Source organism: Coturnix japonica, chromosome 5 (genome assembly GCF_001577835.2).
Source record: "Coturnix japonica isolate 7356 chromosome 5, Coturnix japonica 2.1, whole genome shotgun sequence".
Lineage (NCBI taxonomy): Eukaryota > Metazoa > Chordata > Aves > Galliformes > Phasianidae > Coturnix > Coturnix japonica.
This window is the reverse complement of record NC_029520.1, coordinates 24,427,501-24,444,947: the sequence shown is the minus strand read 5'-3', so window position 1 is coordinate 24,444,947 and position 17,447 is coordinate 24,427,501. Positions and strand designations below refer to the sequence as shown.

Genomic DNA, 17,447 nt, shown 5'->3' with positions numbered 1-17,447 from the left:
AAACCTTATATATGGATGGTGTGGGCATCCTGAAGAAAGACCCACTTTTTAGAAGTGCTTAATCTTTTCTAGTTTTAGAAAGATGTACTGGTATCTTCACCTACCAGACTAGTTGAAGTGTTCTGAATGCGGCTCTTATTTTATTCCTTTCCCCTATAAATTTACATATAAATCTTACATAATCCAAAGTTCTGCCTAAAACCCCTTCCTACTCTGCTTTTGGGCATCGTGTTGTTGCTGGAATGCTATTTCAGAAATCTTTGGGTTGTGGTAGCAAATTTTATTAGCACAAAGGAAATTACTCAGCTGCTTCTCCCTGCCCATTCCCAGGAACAGCAGTTAGAACATCACAGGTGTGAGGCAGACTTTGTGTTCAGATAATGCCATAGGTGTGTCCGTACTAGCAGACAGATGAGGTCTGGTAGAAATTTTCACCTATTCCACAGATCAAACTTAATCAATTAGTCTAAATCTGTTCCAGCAGCATTTTCTGTTTTCCTAAATGGTGCCCATTAGAGGGTAGTTCTGTTGAGTTCTTCAAAAGCCATGAGAAATGTTGAATTTTTGCCAGGCTGCTCTTTATGGATTGTGTTTTCCCAGATTTATTTTCTGATCTAAGGTAATTAATCTTACAGGCCTTGATGAAGAAACATTTTTAACCACACAGTGTGATAAGTGTGTTTGCCTCCTGTATAGACTTGCTTGATTAATGATTTGAGAATTCTGAAATATTTTCTTCAGGTCCTGAGTAGCTGGTCCTTAGGCATGTATTTCCTGGCTTGTATCAGTAAAAAGAAGCAGAACTTGTTTTTCCCAAGCCTTGAACCTACATGGTTTTTAAATGACTTTAGTTATTTATCTTCATCAAGTAGGAGTGATGGCCTTTATTATACAGCCATTCAGCGGATATAACATTAGAAACTTAAAATTGAGACTTGTGATTCTGAGGAAGATACCTCCAAGTCTGTGGTCACTGAAGCTACAAGTCTCTAATAAAGTAGAAAGTCCTGTTGGATTTTGTCCTCTAAAATGATTTTCATGGTTTGATACTGCGGAACTGAAAGCTTGTCACATGAGAAGCGGATTTAAACATAACAGTTGTGTGGAGGATGATAGTTTATACATGGTTTTTTTTCCTGAAGTTGGAAAGTAAGTCCCTGAGGGTGGGACTGTGACCATTCTATGTACAGAAATTGTGTCATTTATTTATCTTTATAAATTCTGTAATTCACAGAGATTTTAATGGTTCGTGTCAAGTTGCCTATTTTCACTTTAAAGTATGTAATTTGGCATCAGGACAACATAAATTTTATTTACTTATTTTTAAGAAGTGGAATGGGTAAGTGAGTAGAATTGTCAGGTATTATTAATGACAGGCAACCTAGAAATGAAATAGTTGGAATCTCTGAAATGGGCATGAACAAACAAGAAACTTCTGCATATTGGTCAACGTAACCTCTATATTCAGTCACATCTGCAAGAAATGTAGTGTATAGTACCCTGGAATTTAAACCAAAGTGTACGTTAACATGCAGTATTTTCTATATATTCATCACTTTTTCAACTTTTTTTTTTTCCTTTGTAGTGTTTACACTATGCTTCCCCATAGTATTCTTCATTGGTCTCCTGCCTCAGGTGAATACATTTGTGATGTATCTCTGTGAACAGCTGGATATTCATGTCTTTGGTGGCAATGGTGAGTGTTTGTCCACAACAGTGACAAAAGCATTAGAATAGGCTAAAGAATTTAATGGTTATGCTATCTATATTCATGGCCTATACATATGGAATATGAGTTGCATTTTAAAAGGTTAAAGTTCTTCTGATTAATTATTGAGAAACATAATTACTGTCCTAATTAGTCTGTTGAAGACTGTATTTCCTTTACTTGTTTTCATTGCAATGTTAGCCATTTGCACGTTAATGCTGTTGAATTAATGATATCGTAAATGAAGCCATAAAAATATTTTTTATCTTTTTCTAAGGGAAAATAGGTACATTTTTGTGGGTTGGGATTTTAATATCAGAACTGACTTCTTCTTTAAACAACCTGAAGTCTTCCATATTCTAACCTAATTAGATAATATCTTTTCTTCCCCTATGATATTCAGCTACCACAAGCCTGCTTGCAGCACTTTACAGTTTCATCTGTAGTATCGTGGCAGTAGCGTTGTTGTATGGACTATGCTATGGTGCCCTGAAGGTAAGCAGAATTGCACACACAGTATAAGTTCATGCTTTGAGTTTTGTTTGGTTTTTTTTCTTTAATCTCAAATATGCAGAAAATGAGTTAGAAATATTAGTCTGATTTGGTAGGGCTTTATATTTGCTTAGCTTTTGTATCAATGAAACAGATGGAAAGTAGGAACAAAGCAGACTTTGGCTTTTAAAAGGTGAGTGATTTGTTTATGTGCAACCAGGCTATTATTTGCCTAAAACACGACACTTACCTTCAGATCTGTTCTGTATTAGTTCTTGAAACAATCACAGAGCTGTCTTGTTTCTTATAAAGTAGTCATGTGTTGATGTGTAAATGTCTAAAAAAGGGTTGTTCCTACATATTTTTTCTGGTGATGTAAGCCATAAACAGCATTTTCAGATCTGTGTTTACTTGAAAAGAGAGCTAGGAAAGGGCTTCCAGTGTCAAAGTGAATGATGTATGCCTGCCTACACAAACAAGCAGCCTTTCCTTTCTTAAAATGCCATTGTATTTTAAAGTATGATACAGGTTCTGTTTATCAGTTTCAGGTGTGTGAATGGTCCAAATGCTTTCAGTTTTCAACCGATTGTGGAATGTGCTCCTTCAAATTCAGCATTACCTGGTTCTTTTTCATTCTGCAGATAGTAAAAAGGTGTTGGAGAAAATGTTCCCATCATGCCACAGAACGTTTAAGGAGTGTATGCTATTAGAATTTCTAACCTGTAGTTAAATATTGAACAGGATTTTCCTACTGGAATTCCAGTTTCTTATTTGTGGGATTGTAGAGTGATTTATTTATGTATTTCTCTTCTTGCATTATGATACATGGAGTTCTTATGTGGCAGATAAGTGTTAAACTTTGCCTCTTCCTTATTTACATTTCTTTTTTTTCCTCCAGGATTCCTGGGATGGGCAGCATATTCCAGTTCTCTTCTCCATATTTTGTGGTTTATTAGTGGCAATGTCATATCATCTCAGCAGACAAAGTAGTGACCCTTCTGTGCTTTTGTAAGTGACTCTTTTTTAATCTTTTCTCAAGAAAGATGCAATTTTCGAAGGGACTTTAGATACAGACTATTAAACTGACATTGGTGTGATCAAAAATGGTATGATACTGCTTCGGTAATTAAAGTGAAATTTTCAGATTTTGCATCTGCTTTCTTCTTTGAAGGGCAGCCTTTCTTTGCAGCCAAAGTCTGATTCAGATGCTTTCTACTTTCCAGTCATGGCCAGCTTCCTGCTGGTACATTTTTTGTAACAATGATTTGTAATGATTAAAGTGGTGCTGAAAGAACTAGTTTAAGCAGAAGCCTCATGGATTTTTCTTGGTCTATACTTTTCTCACTTAATTCGTTACTGCATTTTTCCTTTGAATGTGTGATCAAAGAAATAATTCAAATTTGATCTTGGAAACAAACCAGTAATAGTCTGTTAATGCACCCATCCAAGATGGGGAAACAGGCTTGTTCTTCTGAATTGGGGTATATTGATCTGATGTTGAGAGTACTTGTCAGTTAGTAGTTATGTATGTAAAACAAAATGCTTCCAGTAGGAGAAACACTGCTTTCACTGAACAGCCAATAGAGGCTCAGTTGGCACATATGTGATTAGGCAGTGCTTGAACTTGGATTTAAATGTAGCTATAATGCTGGATGAATTTGAGAAGTAGTCTGAGTCACATAATCAGAGCCTCTTCTGTAGATGGAGAGATCAGAGATTCTTATCTGGGTGTTCATGCAGGGTCTTCTGAGAATTCATCAGTTGGATTTAAGTCAGGGAATTCTTTGTTCTCTAACTAATGTTTTCAGGCTGTGTCTGAACTTTTGAGCATGTAGAGTTTTGTTACTTACATGCTGAAGTTTAGTTTCATGACTAGTTTCATCACAGTTTAGAAAATTCATCATTTGTCCAATTATTTGTTACCCAGTCCCTAGATAAATAAGCAGCTAGATTTATTCACCCGGCAGTTTTAAGTTCTCTCCTTAGTGGTGATCTCTGTGTGTAGCTGGAGAACTGATGTTAAGATAAAATGAAGATTTTGTTATAATAAGCTTTTCCACGTGGAAGTGCCTAATATACTAGGATTACTTTTTTTGTAATGAACTTGTAGAAGTAAATCTTCTGACTTTGTTACTCTTCTCAAAGCAGAGCAGTACATGCTTTTCAACGGGTTCTTTATGTCTTTCTTCAAGCTCTTTAGTGCAATCAAAATTTTTTCCTAATTCTGAAGACAAAAACCCTGAGGATCCTCTGTCTGAAGTGAAAGATCCTCTACCTGAAAAGCTTAGAAATTCTGTGGTAAGTAGGCATTTTTGATCACTTTTTTTTTTTTTTTAAATTCAGTCTAAACACTTTATGTTTCTATCTTATGATACTTAGTACAGCATTGGTCTGGAGCAGTAAATAAAAGATCTGGTAAATTTAACTTGTGTGAAAGATGACCAAGTTGCATAGGTCTCGTCTCAAGAGGATTAACAGCATCAACAGATCTCTCCTAGTACAGCAGACACAAACGTGACAGAATTCAATGTGTGGAAACTGCAAACAGCAGAGAAACCGCAGTCTTAGCAGTAGTAGGACAGAAAAGACTATGGGAGCTTTAACTCAATATCTTTAGTTGCTGGGAGAGTGGGAGAGCTGAGGATGACTTTCAGTATTTATTAAAAAGCAGAATTTCTTGTATTGCAGGAAAAAGAAAACAAACAAACAAAACTGTATCCTGAAAAGTTAAGACCTTGAAGCAATAATTGCTCTGCATAAGTATTTTTCTGGTTTTGGAGTAGTTAATCCTGTAATGCTTTTCTGTGTGTGTGTTTACAGTGGGAGCAAGTCTGAACTTGGAAGACTATAACTTCCAATGACCCTGAACCTATGTCGCCCTCTTGTGACTAGCCTGATGCGAATCATTTTGTTGTTTTTTGTCCATTCCCAATGTGTAGCTTCTATTGCATTTTTATTTTATTTTTATTTTATTTTTTTAGAAATAACAGAAAATTCAAGCTCATTTGTAAGGGCTTTGTAAGGAAAATTCAAGGTCATTTGTAAATGGAAAATTAGGTTAGCCCTGTCAGCTTTTTTCTCTTCTATACACAGGATCCCTGTAACCCTTAGTGGTCCAGAATGAGAGAGTATATTGAGTATATTGATTTTTTTTTTTCTTTTCAGTCCTGCTTTAAGTAGGGGACCTTCATAAGTGCCCTTATGAAATTTCTGATATCTTCAATGGTAACTATTAACGCTGACATCATTGGAGATTCTTTTAATCAGTTTCACCAATACTGCTGATGCACAATGAGATTCTGAAGAGGACAACCAAAACTGATGTTTGCTAAAATTATTTTGTTTTGACTCCCCAGAGTGAACGATTGCAGTCTGACCTGATTGTGTGTATAGTCATTGGTGTACTCTATTTTGCAATTCACGTCAGCACAGTATTTACAGTTCTACAGGTAAGGTGTTGCATCAAGTGTGTGACTTGTTTTCTGTGTACAAATGTTCTAATGATATATAACACTTAGCAGAGCCATGGCATTACCAGAATGAGCAGATTTAGATTATCCTTAAATATATAGCATGACAAGGATATGACTGAACGTTCTCACATTTCAGCTTTGTGTGTCAAATTATTTTTCATTTCTTTAAGCGGTTAGGTTTGTTGGCTTTTGTTTGCCGGTGTTTCTTGTTTGTTTGCATTAGCCCCTGATACAAACTGCCTCTGTTAATCTGCCTCAATTACATCAGTATAAAGAAAAATATAAGAGGTTTGATTATTAAAGTTTGAGAGGCTGAACGTTGACTCAGCAACTGTGTGCTAGTGTGACAATAGACTGCAGGGCAACGGAGTATCCCTTTCCAGAAATGTTTGTTTTCAAGACTTCAAAGAACCTTTGAGTTTTAAGGTATTTTTTGACTTGTCACAGTAGATAATGCTTCTGCTTTGGGTATCTTGCAAATGTATATATGCATCCTACTTGATGATGCTAACACAGAACAACATCCTGTACTTGAATTTGCTTAAGTAAAAGGCATTTGTCTAAAGCCTTGCAGTTACTGTTATTAATTCATTGTTTCTCAAATGAGTTTTTCAGTTAGCTTATAAACAGCCTTATCTCAGACAAGTGAATGTTTTTTGTACATATTTTAAAAGCATTTCTCTCTCCCAGTGCTGTACACAGTTAAAGTTAAAAGCTATTTTTAAATAACATGCATATAGGTAGCTTCAGTTTTTCAGATGCTATATTTTCAGTGTTCTATTTAGGCAGGTGTACAAGGTTTTTCTAAGGGAAATCTCTATTGCATGTTTGGACATCAGCACTCTTTGTGAATTTTACATTCTTCCACATTTGAGAAACTTGGCTGTATGATATTTACTGTTGTGTAGTGCAATAGACTTAGGCTTTGAAAGTAATTTCAGTTTTATTGAAGTATATCAACTAATTCTAAGCGATATGAGATGTTACTGTGAAATATAGTCTTCAGACTATATAAATATGGTAATATTTCCTAAGCGCCAAAAGGGAGTTTGGTCTTAATTGAAGATTTCTTATTCACCTTCTCCTTGAGAATATAAGATGATTTATTTTTTTCTTATGCTTATATACCTCCTTTATCCAACAGATGAAAATGTAAAATGGATTTGGTCTTTAGAGGATAGTAGCTTTATTATTTATGTAATGAAATACAGATGGGTAAGAGGTAATGGACTGTGAAGGAAGGTTGTTGTATTATTTTTACTTTAAAATCCTTCTAAACCTGTGAAAAATTCTTAGAAATAAAGTTTTTGTTCTTGGGCATTTCCTGTGTGATCTTTAAGCTGGTAGTATAGTTACTCATGAAGTATATTCCTAGATTACCATTATGTGAGCAACTGTCCAGGTGTTTGAGAAAGTGTTGCGTTATAATGTATGACTTTATTTTTTTATTTCTTCAATTATTTTTTTATAAAGCATGAGTCTTAATTTGTTCAATTCTTCCCCTCTTTAGCCTATTTTAAGCTATGTTCTCTATGCATTGGTGGGTACGGTAGGCTTTGTGACCCATTACGTTCTGCCTCAACTCCGAAAGCAACTTCCTTGGCATTGCTTTTCTCACCCACTGCTGAAAACCAAGGAATACTATCAGTTTGAAGTCCGAAGTAAGTATCACTAATGACACTTCTTCAGTTTGCAGTAGTTGCTGACCAACTTCTGTTAATTTTTGACAGACCTCAACTTCTTGCTTTATTATTGTCACCAGCAGAATATTTCTTGACGCCTGATTTAGTTATGTTTTAGTCGCTTGCTTCCTTGTACTTCAATTCTGTGGTGCTTTGAAGTGAATATGATACTATGTTGCATGTGCTGTATTATCACCTATTTTCAGAGCAGTCCCACTAAGATTTTGAAGACAAGTTTTTCTAAAAATTTAGGAAGTTGCTTCTTCAAAATGGTAGTTTTCAAGTGCTTCAGTGAAGCAGATACGGTGAACTCTGTTGGAGATTGCATCTTAGCATAAATTTGATTCTTACTGGTATTATTCACATGTTTAACAATTAATCTAACTGGGTACTTTTGTTTAATCATAAAATGGCTTACATCAGGAATTCAGATTCCCTGAATTTGATTTATAAGTACAATCTGATATTTTTATTATCTCCTGACAGATGCTGCGCACGTTATGTGGTTTGAGAAGCTTCACATTTGGCTCCTTTTTATAGAGAAGAATGTTATCTATCCACTGATCGTCCTCAATGAGCTTAGTAGCAGTGCTAAGAGTATTGCTAGTCCAAAGAAACTGGATACTGAGTAAGTAGAAAAGGCTGTCAAGTAATCTAAGTATGTGTCATGGTGGGAATTGAAATTGTGAGTTATGGAATTAGTGGGAAGACAGCTAATGCTATCGCCTGAACACTACATTTTTCTTCATTTGAAAGCTCGTGTAGAAATGAGTCACCTTGTTGGCTTTAAAGTAAATGGAATACTGCAGTTTTAAAATAGGAACCTACACAAAGAGAAATCATTCAAATCATAGTATATACTATAAAGATTGGAAATTGCACAATTACGTAGCAGTGTGTTAGCAGAATTTCCTTGTTGATATGCAGAGTCTGTAATATTATTCAGAACGCAAATTCAAGATGCTTAACATTATTTTTATAGTTTTGTGATCCATCAGTTACTATCTCTGAGGCTAAATAAATAGATTAAAAAAAAATCGCTGTCATTATGTTGCATTTCTCCCCATATGATCTAGGTCAGTATAGTCATGCAGGAAAATAATGATAATTGGTATACAGTAATGTCCTATTGCTGATTAATCTAGAGCACTTCCAGCAATTTTGCATTGTGATATTGATAACCTAAATTTAAGGCTTGATTTCTGTGGAGAAAACGGGGATACCTAATGTTACTTAGCAAGATAATGTTATTCCTTTGGTTAGTAACATCTAAAAGAAAAGTGAAGATGTCTTTTAGAATAAGTAAATGCTCGCATGCTACTACCATGTGAGACAAATGAATAAAATCCAAATATAAACCCCAAGTTTGGTGGAGATTGACATTGCATGGGAACAACAATTTAGGTGTTCTAAAAACATAGCCTTTCAGGCAGCAAATAAGTGACTGTTCTCTGCAAATTTCTACACAGGTTGGGTGCTTTAATGATCACAATAGCTGGCTTGAAGTTACTGCGTTCGTCATTCAGTAGCCCAACGTGCCAGTACGTCACTGTTATTTTCACAGTGCTCTTCTTTACTTTTGATTACAAAAGTTTTACTGAGACCATGCTGCTAGATCTCTTCTTCATGTCCATACTCTTCAGCAAGGTAACTTTTAACTCTGTGTGTTTCAGGTCATCAAAAAGGGAAAACTGGTTGTACCCTTAACTGATAGCTCACCTTCAGATCGTTAGTCATGTTGGCACTTTTAGAGTTCTTACATCATATTGATTAGACTTCTCCTCAAAGCACTTTCTGTTTGCTTGAGACAGCATGTGAGTCTTTCTAAAAATCTCGTGAGTTTATGTTAGTAGAACAATGTAGTGCATAATAATGTGACTTGCTTCATCATTGCATCTTTATTGTAAGTCCAAAGGCTTCTTGTATACCAGCAAGAACCCTAGGGGGACCAGTGAACTCCTCAGGATGTTTATTGTACTCCAAAGTATGTTGATTTTCAGCAAAAATTCTTATTTTTTTTTTCTTCTTTCCTACAGCTTTGGGAACTCTTTTATAAATTGAGATTTGTATATACCTACATTGCTCCCTGGCAGATAACATGGGGATCTGCCTTTCATGCTTTTGCTCAGCCCTTTGCTGTGCCACGTATCCTTTGTATTGGTGAATTTTTGGGGATGGGGGAAGGCATTTATTTATACATTCTGAATGTTATAATGATTATGTATTATGAGATACATCTCATGAATGAGCAGGTTTGTCCAATGAACGTTTATGAAAAACCATGCATGCTTCCTACCTTGCTACACTATGAAAAGCCGTACAGCAGCAGATAAAGTAGGAACAGAATTCTAACATGAGAAGCATAGGAATTAAACAACTGGGAAAATGATATAAGTTTTGCTTTGATGCACCGTTCCTTTTTTCAAGAGTCACTAACCACATGATTTCAGATTTTGAGTTTTGCTTGTGTAGGCTGGATTGAATAGAGTGTTGATTTAATATCTTGTTAGACTTGGTGGTAATTATCTGAAAATTCTACAGCAAATACCATTACCTATTTCTGTTTATAAAAGCAAAAATAATCCCTTTGACAACTGGAGAAGCTGTAAAGATACTTCGCTGCAGAAAATTTCTTGGAGACTGTTTTGGTGTTTTTTGGTTTGTTTTTTTTTTTTTCTTACTTGGTGTTGCTGTGTACTTGTTGTTATAGAAGCTTGATGAAAGTTTTTACTGCCTGGCTTTCCTTAATCTTGTTATCCTACAGATTCTGCAATGTTATTTGTCCAAGCAGCTGTGTCAGCATTCTTCTCTACTCCACTGAATCCTTTCCTGGGAAGTGCAATATTTATCACTTCTTATGCCAGACCTGTCAAATTCTGGGAAAGAGACTACAAGTAGGTGAAATAAGACCTTTAAAGATCGTATCCTTTGTTTTCTTTAAATGTGGAGCTAGGGCTAAATGAGTGTTCAGCTTGAAGCGCTGCTGTCTTATTTTCCCTGAAGAAGATTAGAGCACTGATCAATGCGCTAATAGGCAGCCCATTCTAGCACTCTTTCAGAAAAATGTTTTTCCTGATGTCCAACCCAAACTTCTCCTGGTGCAACTTTAGGCCAATCCTCTAGTCCTATTGCTAGTTACATGGGGAAAGTGCTGAATCCCACCTCAACACAGCATCCTTTCATGTAGTTGTAGAGAGCAATAAGGTCTCCTCTGAGCATTAATCCCAGTTCCCTCAGCCACTCCTCATTCGGCTTGTGCTCTAGACCCCTCAGCAGCTTCATTGCCCTGGGTCCAGGGCCTCAATGTCTTTCTAGTAGTGAGGGACCCAAAACTGGGCACGGTACTCAAGGCGTGGCCTAATTAGAGCTGAGTACAGAGGGATATAAAATAGTTGAAGAGGAAAAAAGAAAAATTTGTAGAAATATTTCACTGGGAATATTTTTATCAATTTCTGTTCATAGAAGTTCTTCCTTTAGGTTTTCTTGCAATAATAAATTCCATTAAGAACACTTCATTTTAATTTCAGCACAAAGCGTGTGGATCACTCAAATACAAGATTGGCTTCGCAGCTTGATCGAAATCCAGGTAGCTTTCTTAGGCTGACTTGTTTTTATAATGTTTTTGTTATGTGCATTCTAACACGCTCACAAGGAACAAAGGTACAAATGTCTGTTTTTTATAGGATTTGTGATCAGTTTGTCCTATGATTTTACTTTCTTTTCCCAAAACCCATTGGACCTTTGCCATCTCCTGTTATTTTTTTCTTCATCATCTCTCTCCTTACTTCATTATTTACTTTTCTATGCACTTCTGTTTCCTTCCTAACTTTGTGTATCTCTGCTTTGCTTTTTCTTCATCTGTAATCGCAGCATTAAGTTGTTCTGCTTCTTTATTCTTAAGTAACCAAAAAGCTAAACGTGATTTGAGGATGTCTCAATGTCATGGGGATGAGACCTATACATCAGTTGTTTCTGAGATACTTCTGTGCATGTTTGCTTTTGCACATTATTATATGGAATAGACTGGTGAGAGTGGCATGAGCTAAACTGAAAGAATAACTTAGAAAACAGAGGAGAAAAGGAAAAATTTTGATCAAAAGTATTGAACTTCACTTAGCAGTTATTTGGAGTAGTTGTCTTAAGAGCTGGGGTAGGAGGAGAGGGCATGAGGTTGATAGCCTTGAAACAGTGCTGTTAAGAAAAATGTAAGACTCACTGTGGACTGATAATTGACATTCCAGCTTGAGTTTCTCTGCAGATGTAAGGATGATAACCAAGATTCAATCTTCCCCTAGGTTCAGATGATAACAATCTGAATTCAATCTTCTATGAACATTTAACCCGTTCCCTTCAGCACAGCCTATGTGGAGATTTGTTGTTGGGTCGATGGGGAAACTACAGTACTGGGGACTGCTTCATTCTTGCCTCTGACTACCTCAATGCACTAGTACACCTTATAGAGATAGGAAATGGCTTGGTCACCTTCCAGCTGAGAGGGCTTGAATTCAGAGGTGAGTGTGTTGCCCTCCCTTAACTGACTATACCACAAACCAGTCTTTTGGTCTGAAAACTAAAGTTATTTTCTGTTCCATCCTATAAATTATCTGCTTTGAAAATTGAGCTTCAGGACCTTTTTATGTCCTCTAGCTCCTGAGGAAAAATAGCCTCTAACAGTTCTGATGCTAAGTTTCTCTTTACTTTTAATGCAATGTGGCTATGATAACTGATTTGTAATGCTACCTGATCAGAATGTGTGATCCTACACTGATAAATTAAACTATTCAAATCTGTTGCTACAGAAACATTAATTGGACACTAATATGATTTCTAAACACTTGTAAATGCAAGTCAACTTTAAAACAATAGTATGAAGCATTTAATTGTTTGTTTTGTTTTAATTACTTTCTCTTTCCTTAGGAACTTATTGTCAGCAAAGAGAAGTAGAGGCCATCACTGAAGGCGTAGAGGAAGATGAAGGTTTCTGTTGCTGTGAACCTGGTCACCTTCCTCACATGCTTTCCTTTAATGCTGCGTTTGGGCAGCGTTGGCTGGCTTGGGAGGTGCTTGTGACGAAGTATGTTCTGGAGGGTTATAGTATCACAGACAACAGTGCAGCATCCATGCTGCAAGTCTTTGATCTCCGGAAAATTCTCACCACTTACTATGTGAAGGTATGAGTCAAATAACTATGAACTCTGGGGGAGCAAGGCTGGGTTGTAGCTGGGAGTGGGTTAGTGCCTTGAACTTCCAGCAGTTTTCATGGATGTGTTATGAATTGTAGGTTTGTAAACAGCTTCATCACAGGAGGCCAGAATTTGCTGTATTGACAATTATTTGATATTTGGTTGTAAGAGCAGAATAACAGCCAAGAGAGAAGATGTTGTTTCCTGCCAAAACTGGACTAGAAACTGAAAGGCTAATTACAAAAATGTAGTTGCCCCTGTAAATGAAATGGTAACTGGTACAATTCTCTTGGAAAGGGCCAAAGCCATCTCTTTATTTTTTTGTCTGTTAAATCTGCGATTTTTCTGTGTAGACCTTAGATCCCTTATGTGATCTATTTCCCTATTTGTGATCTGTTGTGAAAAATTTGAAGTGTAAATTTTTCCTATACATTCACACAAAAGCTTTTCTCCAAATGTAACTGTATTAAGCTGCCTCATCTTTAAATTTAGTATTTTAATTATTTAGAAATATGCTATCCATGTTCGCTCAATAAAAAGTTCCCAATTACGCGTTTTTCTGCAGTTATCCTGCCCCATCCCTTTTTCTTTCCCTTATTCCTTAAGTATGTGCTTTAAAAACTCTCAGGAGTCGTTGAAAATATTAGCATACAGTTCTGTATTGATTTTTGTGCCATTGAATTGGTGTATCTGGGAGCTAAGTAAACGATTGTGTATCATTTTTGTTCATTATCAAGAAAATCTGTGAATGAGTTGAAAAATTTTAGAATAATATTTTTTATTGTAATGCTGACTCATGGATTTTTAACTGCCATTTCAGGGAATCATCTATTATGTCACAACTTCCCCCAAGTTAGAGGAGTGGTTAGCTAATGAGACAATGCAGGAAGGATTACGGTTGTGCACAGACCGCAATTACGTTGATGTAGACCCAACATTTAACCCCAATATTGATGAAGATTATGACCACCGTCTAGCAGGAATCTCAAGAGAGAGTTTCTGTATGATTTATTTGAACTGGATAGAATACTGCTGCTCTCGAAGAGAAAAGGTAGGCCATGAATATGTGAGGATAGATATTCATTATTCAAGAATTGTCTCATTTTTTTCCTTGTTGCCTTGGATTAGTTTTTAATACTGATCTTTTAGAAAATAAAAAATTGAAATGTTGTTTTGTTTTGACGTTCTACTCTAGATGCATGAATTTGAATAATTACTGTAAGGAAGTGTGTGATGTGACCTGTCCTAGTGCCTTTTCAATTACCAGCTTGAAAGAATCAGCTGAAATTTAGCCAACCATTTGTCTGTGTAGAGAAGTGTGTTTATAGAACTGATGCCGCGTATTTAGGTGTCAATGTTTACCAATCAACCCTAATATAATCTAGTGACAGGTTTTTATAAGATTGCCAACTTTGTTAGTGATTATTATATGTCTGTTTTTACAGATATGTAGAATAATTGTGATTTTTATTTTAAAAGGATTTCATAGTGAAAGTCTGGATAGAGTAGCTCGCGGGGTAGGTACACGCACAAGGCTTATGTACCTTTGTATGCATTTGGGTGTTTTATTCCTTAGAGCAGTTTTTTAATGTTGAATCTTTAATTCTGCTTACATTTTTTTTTTCTTTTTCTTTTTACTGCAAGCCACTGGATTCAAGTAAAGACTCACCCCTGGTTACACTGTGTTATGGGCTTTGTGTTCTGGGGCGGAGAGCATTGGGAACAGCTTCACATCATATGTCTAGGTAATAAAATCTTGTTTTAAGCTCTGCTTCCTCTGAGATTTCCTCTGAGATCCTAGATATTACATGCTGGATGAGTACCTCTTCAGGAAAGATGATGATAGTTAATTTCATCCTTCCTTAAACTGAACAGATAAGCTGTGTGACCTGTCTTCAGTAAAACATAACCAAAGAACAGCACATGAGGGAAAACTGGAATTTGAGTATTTTGTTATATAGAACAACTGAGAGGTGAACATGCTGATGTGACTACGCTTCACTGACAACCAGTAGAAAGAACTCAAAACTGATTGAGTTCTGAAAGTAAAAACAATTTTTCTTCAGTTTGGTGGAAACATTCTTCTGAGTACCAGTGAGCTTCCCCAAGATCTTAGAGATATGCAGTCACAGAAGTGATCTGAGCATTTGATTTTTTCCCTAGACTCCATTAGCTTAGTAAAAGTAAATGATGCCACAAAGTATGAGTAATCAATCAAGACTTGATTTACTGCTAAAATATCCACAACTGAGGCTACATCTCTTTCTTGTTTGGTCCACTGAGGTGTTGTGCTCCTCAGAAAGTCTTTTAATAATCTTCAGAGTAAAATCAGGCATTCCATAGTGCTCCTGTTCACTTGAGTCCGTGTAAATATAATCTCTTGCCTATATAGATAATTCATCCTCACTTTAGTGCTCATAGGCACTCTGTGTCAAGACTTTATTTATACAAATGCTCACTTTTATTTTCCCTTTTGTCTTCTCTCTTATTTATAGAGAGGAATGGTCTTGTTCCTTTACCTACAGCTTTGTATCTTCTTACCTTATTAATTACATGGATAATTCTTTCTTCCCTCCACAGTAACCTGGAATCCTTCTTGTATGGCTTGCATGCCCTTTTTAAGGGCGACTTCCGTATATCTTCAATTAGGGATGAATGGATCTTTGCTGACATGGAATTGCTGAGGAAAGTTGTGGTTCCTGGAATACGAATGTCACTTAAACTACATCAGGTGAGGAATGTCTTGTCCATAGTCACTGTCAAACCTTAATGCTGAGATACCAGATCCAAGTTTCCAGGAAAATTGGGGAGATCAAAATTAGAATGCATAGCTTCAGAAAAAGAGGACACTAAAGGGGAGGGGTATGTGACAGAAGCAGACAACTGAAAGTGGGTGAATATCGTGTCATGTCCTTCATCCCTGGATGTTCAGGGTCAGGCCAGATGGGACTTGAAGCAACCTAGTTTGTCCTTGCCTATTACAGGAGGATTGGAACTGGGTGGTCTTAAAGGTCCCTTCCTAGTAAAACTGTTCCGCAGTTCTATAAGTATAGGGTAAAATTCAACCGAATAAATAAAAGGCTGCTCCTTTGAATCATTCCTTTTTAGGTTAAAGGGAGCAAACCTTTCCTGAGGTACAAGTTGTTTGCTTTTTATACATAGTTACATCAGAAATATCAGTCATAATTTACCAATTGTTCTTGGAAACAGGATCACTTCACTTCTCCAGATGAATATGATGATCCTTCTGTTCTCTATGAAGCCATAACAACCCATGAAGAAAATCTAGTTATAGCACACGAAGGGGACCCTGCTTGGCGGAGTGCTGTTCTTTCCAATTCTCCTTCCCTCCTCGCTCTGCGTCATGTGATGGATGATGGTACCAACGAGTACAAAATTATTATGCTAAATAAGCGCTATCTCAGTTTCAGGGTTATTAAGGTAAGCTTTGTGTATATTCCACAATGGTGGAATTAAGATATACCACTACATACTTTCACTCAAACAATTACTTCGTTGTTACTGGCCTTTCACTGCTGGGGCAGCTTCTTCTACTACAGAAGTGTTTCATCGGGAAATCAGTTCCTGACTTCAAATATTTTATTTCTCATTCAGTTCCTACACTCGCTTTATTCTTACTGCCCTTTCGTGAATATGAATGGTTGTAGTTCTGTAGTGCAATTACATATACACATGTAGAAGTCTACATATAGCAAAGCAGTCTAGTCATGTTTCTCTTGCTGACACAGCATTTACTTGTCATTTATCTTTTACAGGTGAATAAGGAGTGTGTGCGTGGCCTGTGGGCAGGGCAACAACAGGAGCTTGTCTTCCTGCGTAATCGCAATCCAGAAAGAGGAAGCATTCAAAATGCAAAGCAAGCTCTGAGGAACATGATCAATTCCTCCTGTGACCAGCCAATTGGTTACCCAATCTATGTCTCACCTTTGACTACATCCTATTCAGACAGTCATGAACAGCTTAAGGAGATTCTTGGAGGAGCTATCAGCTTAGGAAATATCAGAAACTTCATAGTGTCTACATGGCATAGGTGAGCTGAGAAAGTGTACTCACGAGTACATGTTTGTGTTCTTGTATGTCATTAACTAGTTTCATCCATGCTAACCAGGGCATATTTTTACTTCACTTCTGTTTCTTAATGACTGTGGCTGTAAAAACAACCACAGCAGTTTTGCATGGCATTTAGAAACATGTCCTTCCCAGTTTCAGGAGCTGGTCCCATAGTTGGAAAAGTCCTCTTGCTTTTCTGATGGTCGTATGTACACATAGACATCTACAGCACATCTAAACAGAACATATTCAACATGTGCTGCATTTACTGTAGTCTGTGGCATATGTCTTCTGTCACCAGCTGCTTGTCTGACATGTGGGTAGAGCAGCAGGTGAAAGTATAACACAAAACAGTATTTGGATCCAAGCTGTTCTGGATCCCAGGGGCAAAGGGAAAAAAAAAAAAAAAAAAGGATTTCTTGGTGTATTTTCAGTGGGACCAAAAGAAAAAAATAATAAGTAGGAGTTGAAAGGAAGAAGGAACATGCTGTGTTGTGTGTCTGTATGAGGTTTACCAGTGAAAACAGTATAGTGAAAAGCCTGCATGATTATGTATGCTGGAAAATGTTGGTTGCCATCTGAATATTCAGAATTCACAGAAGACTTCGCAAGATGCAAATAATTGGAACATGTATTTGAAAATTGTGTTACTAAAAGTAACAAGAAACCAAATTAAAAAAAATATATATATATTGCTTATCTAAATAAGTTTTTGCTGTATGAGACTGTGTATAACTAGTATGTTAAGGAGCATAATTTACTAAACTGTTGCAAAATAACAAGATATTCTTCAAGCATTCTGTATATAGAACTATTGATTTAGAGATTAGGTTTTTTT

At 36.5% G+C, this 17,447-nt stretch overlaps 1 protein-coding gene across 11 annotated transcripts in view; it reads left to right on the top strand.

Moving 5' to 3' along the window:
• The window catches only part of PCNX1 (pecanex 1), a 79,915-nt gene that overhangs the window by 54,105 nt on the left and 8,363 nt on the right, over window positions 1-17,447 (top strand). For all 11 annotated transcript variants that reach the window (XM_015864693.2, XM_015864685.2, XM_015864686.2 and 8 more), the window contains 18 exons: window positions 1,586-1,696; window positions 2,112-2,203; window positions 3,099-3,208; window positions 4,393-4,498; window positions 5,557-5,649; window positions 7,184-7,334; window positions 7,842-7,983; window positions 8,825-9,002; window positions 9,392-9,500; window positions 10,120-10,249; window positions 10,883-10,941; window positions 11,651-11,866; window positions 12,273-12,526; window positions 13,359-13,589; window positions 14,183-14,283; window positions 15,119-15,269; window positions 15,749-15,979; window positions 16,315-16,589. In XM_015864693.2, coding sequence (XP_015720179.1) covers window positions 1,586-1,696; window positions 2,112-2,203; window positions 3,099-3,208; window positions 4,393-4,498; window positions 5,557-5,649; window positions 7,184-7,334; window positions 7,842-7,983; window positions 8,825-9,002; window positions 9,392-9,500; window positions 10,120-10,249; window positions 10,883-10,941; window positions 11,651-11,866; window positions 12,273-12,526; window positions 13,359-13,589; window positions 14,183-14,283; window positions 15,119-15,269; window positions 15,749-15,979; window positions 16,315-16,589 — 2,740 coding nt within the window. The remainder of the gene's footprint in view (window positions 1-1,585; window positions 1,697-2,111; window positions 2,204-3,098; window positions 3,209-4,392; window positions 4,499-5,556; window positions 5,650-7,183; window positions 7,335-7,841; window positions 7,984-8,824; window positions 9,003-9,391; window positions 9,501-10,119; window positions 10,250-10,882; window positions 10,942-11,650; window positions 11,867-12,272; window positions 12,527-13,358; window positions 13,590-14,182; window positions 14,284-15,118; window positions 15,270-15,748; window positions 15,980-16,314; window positions 16,590-17,447) is intronic.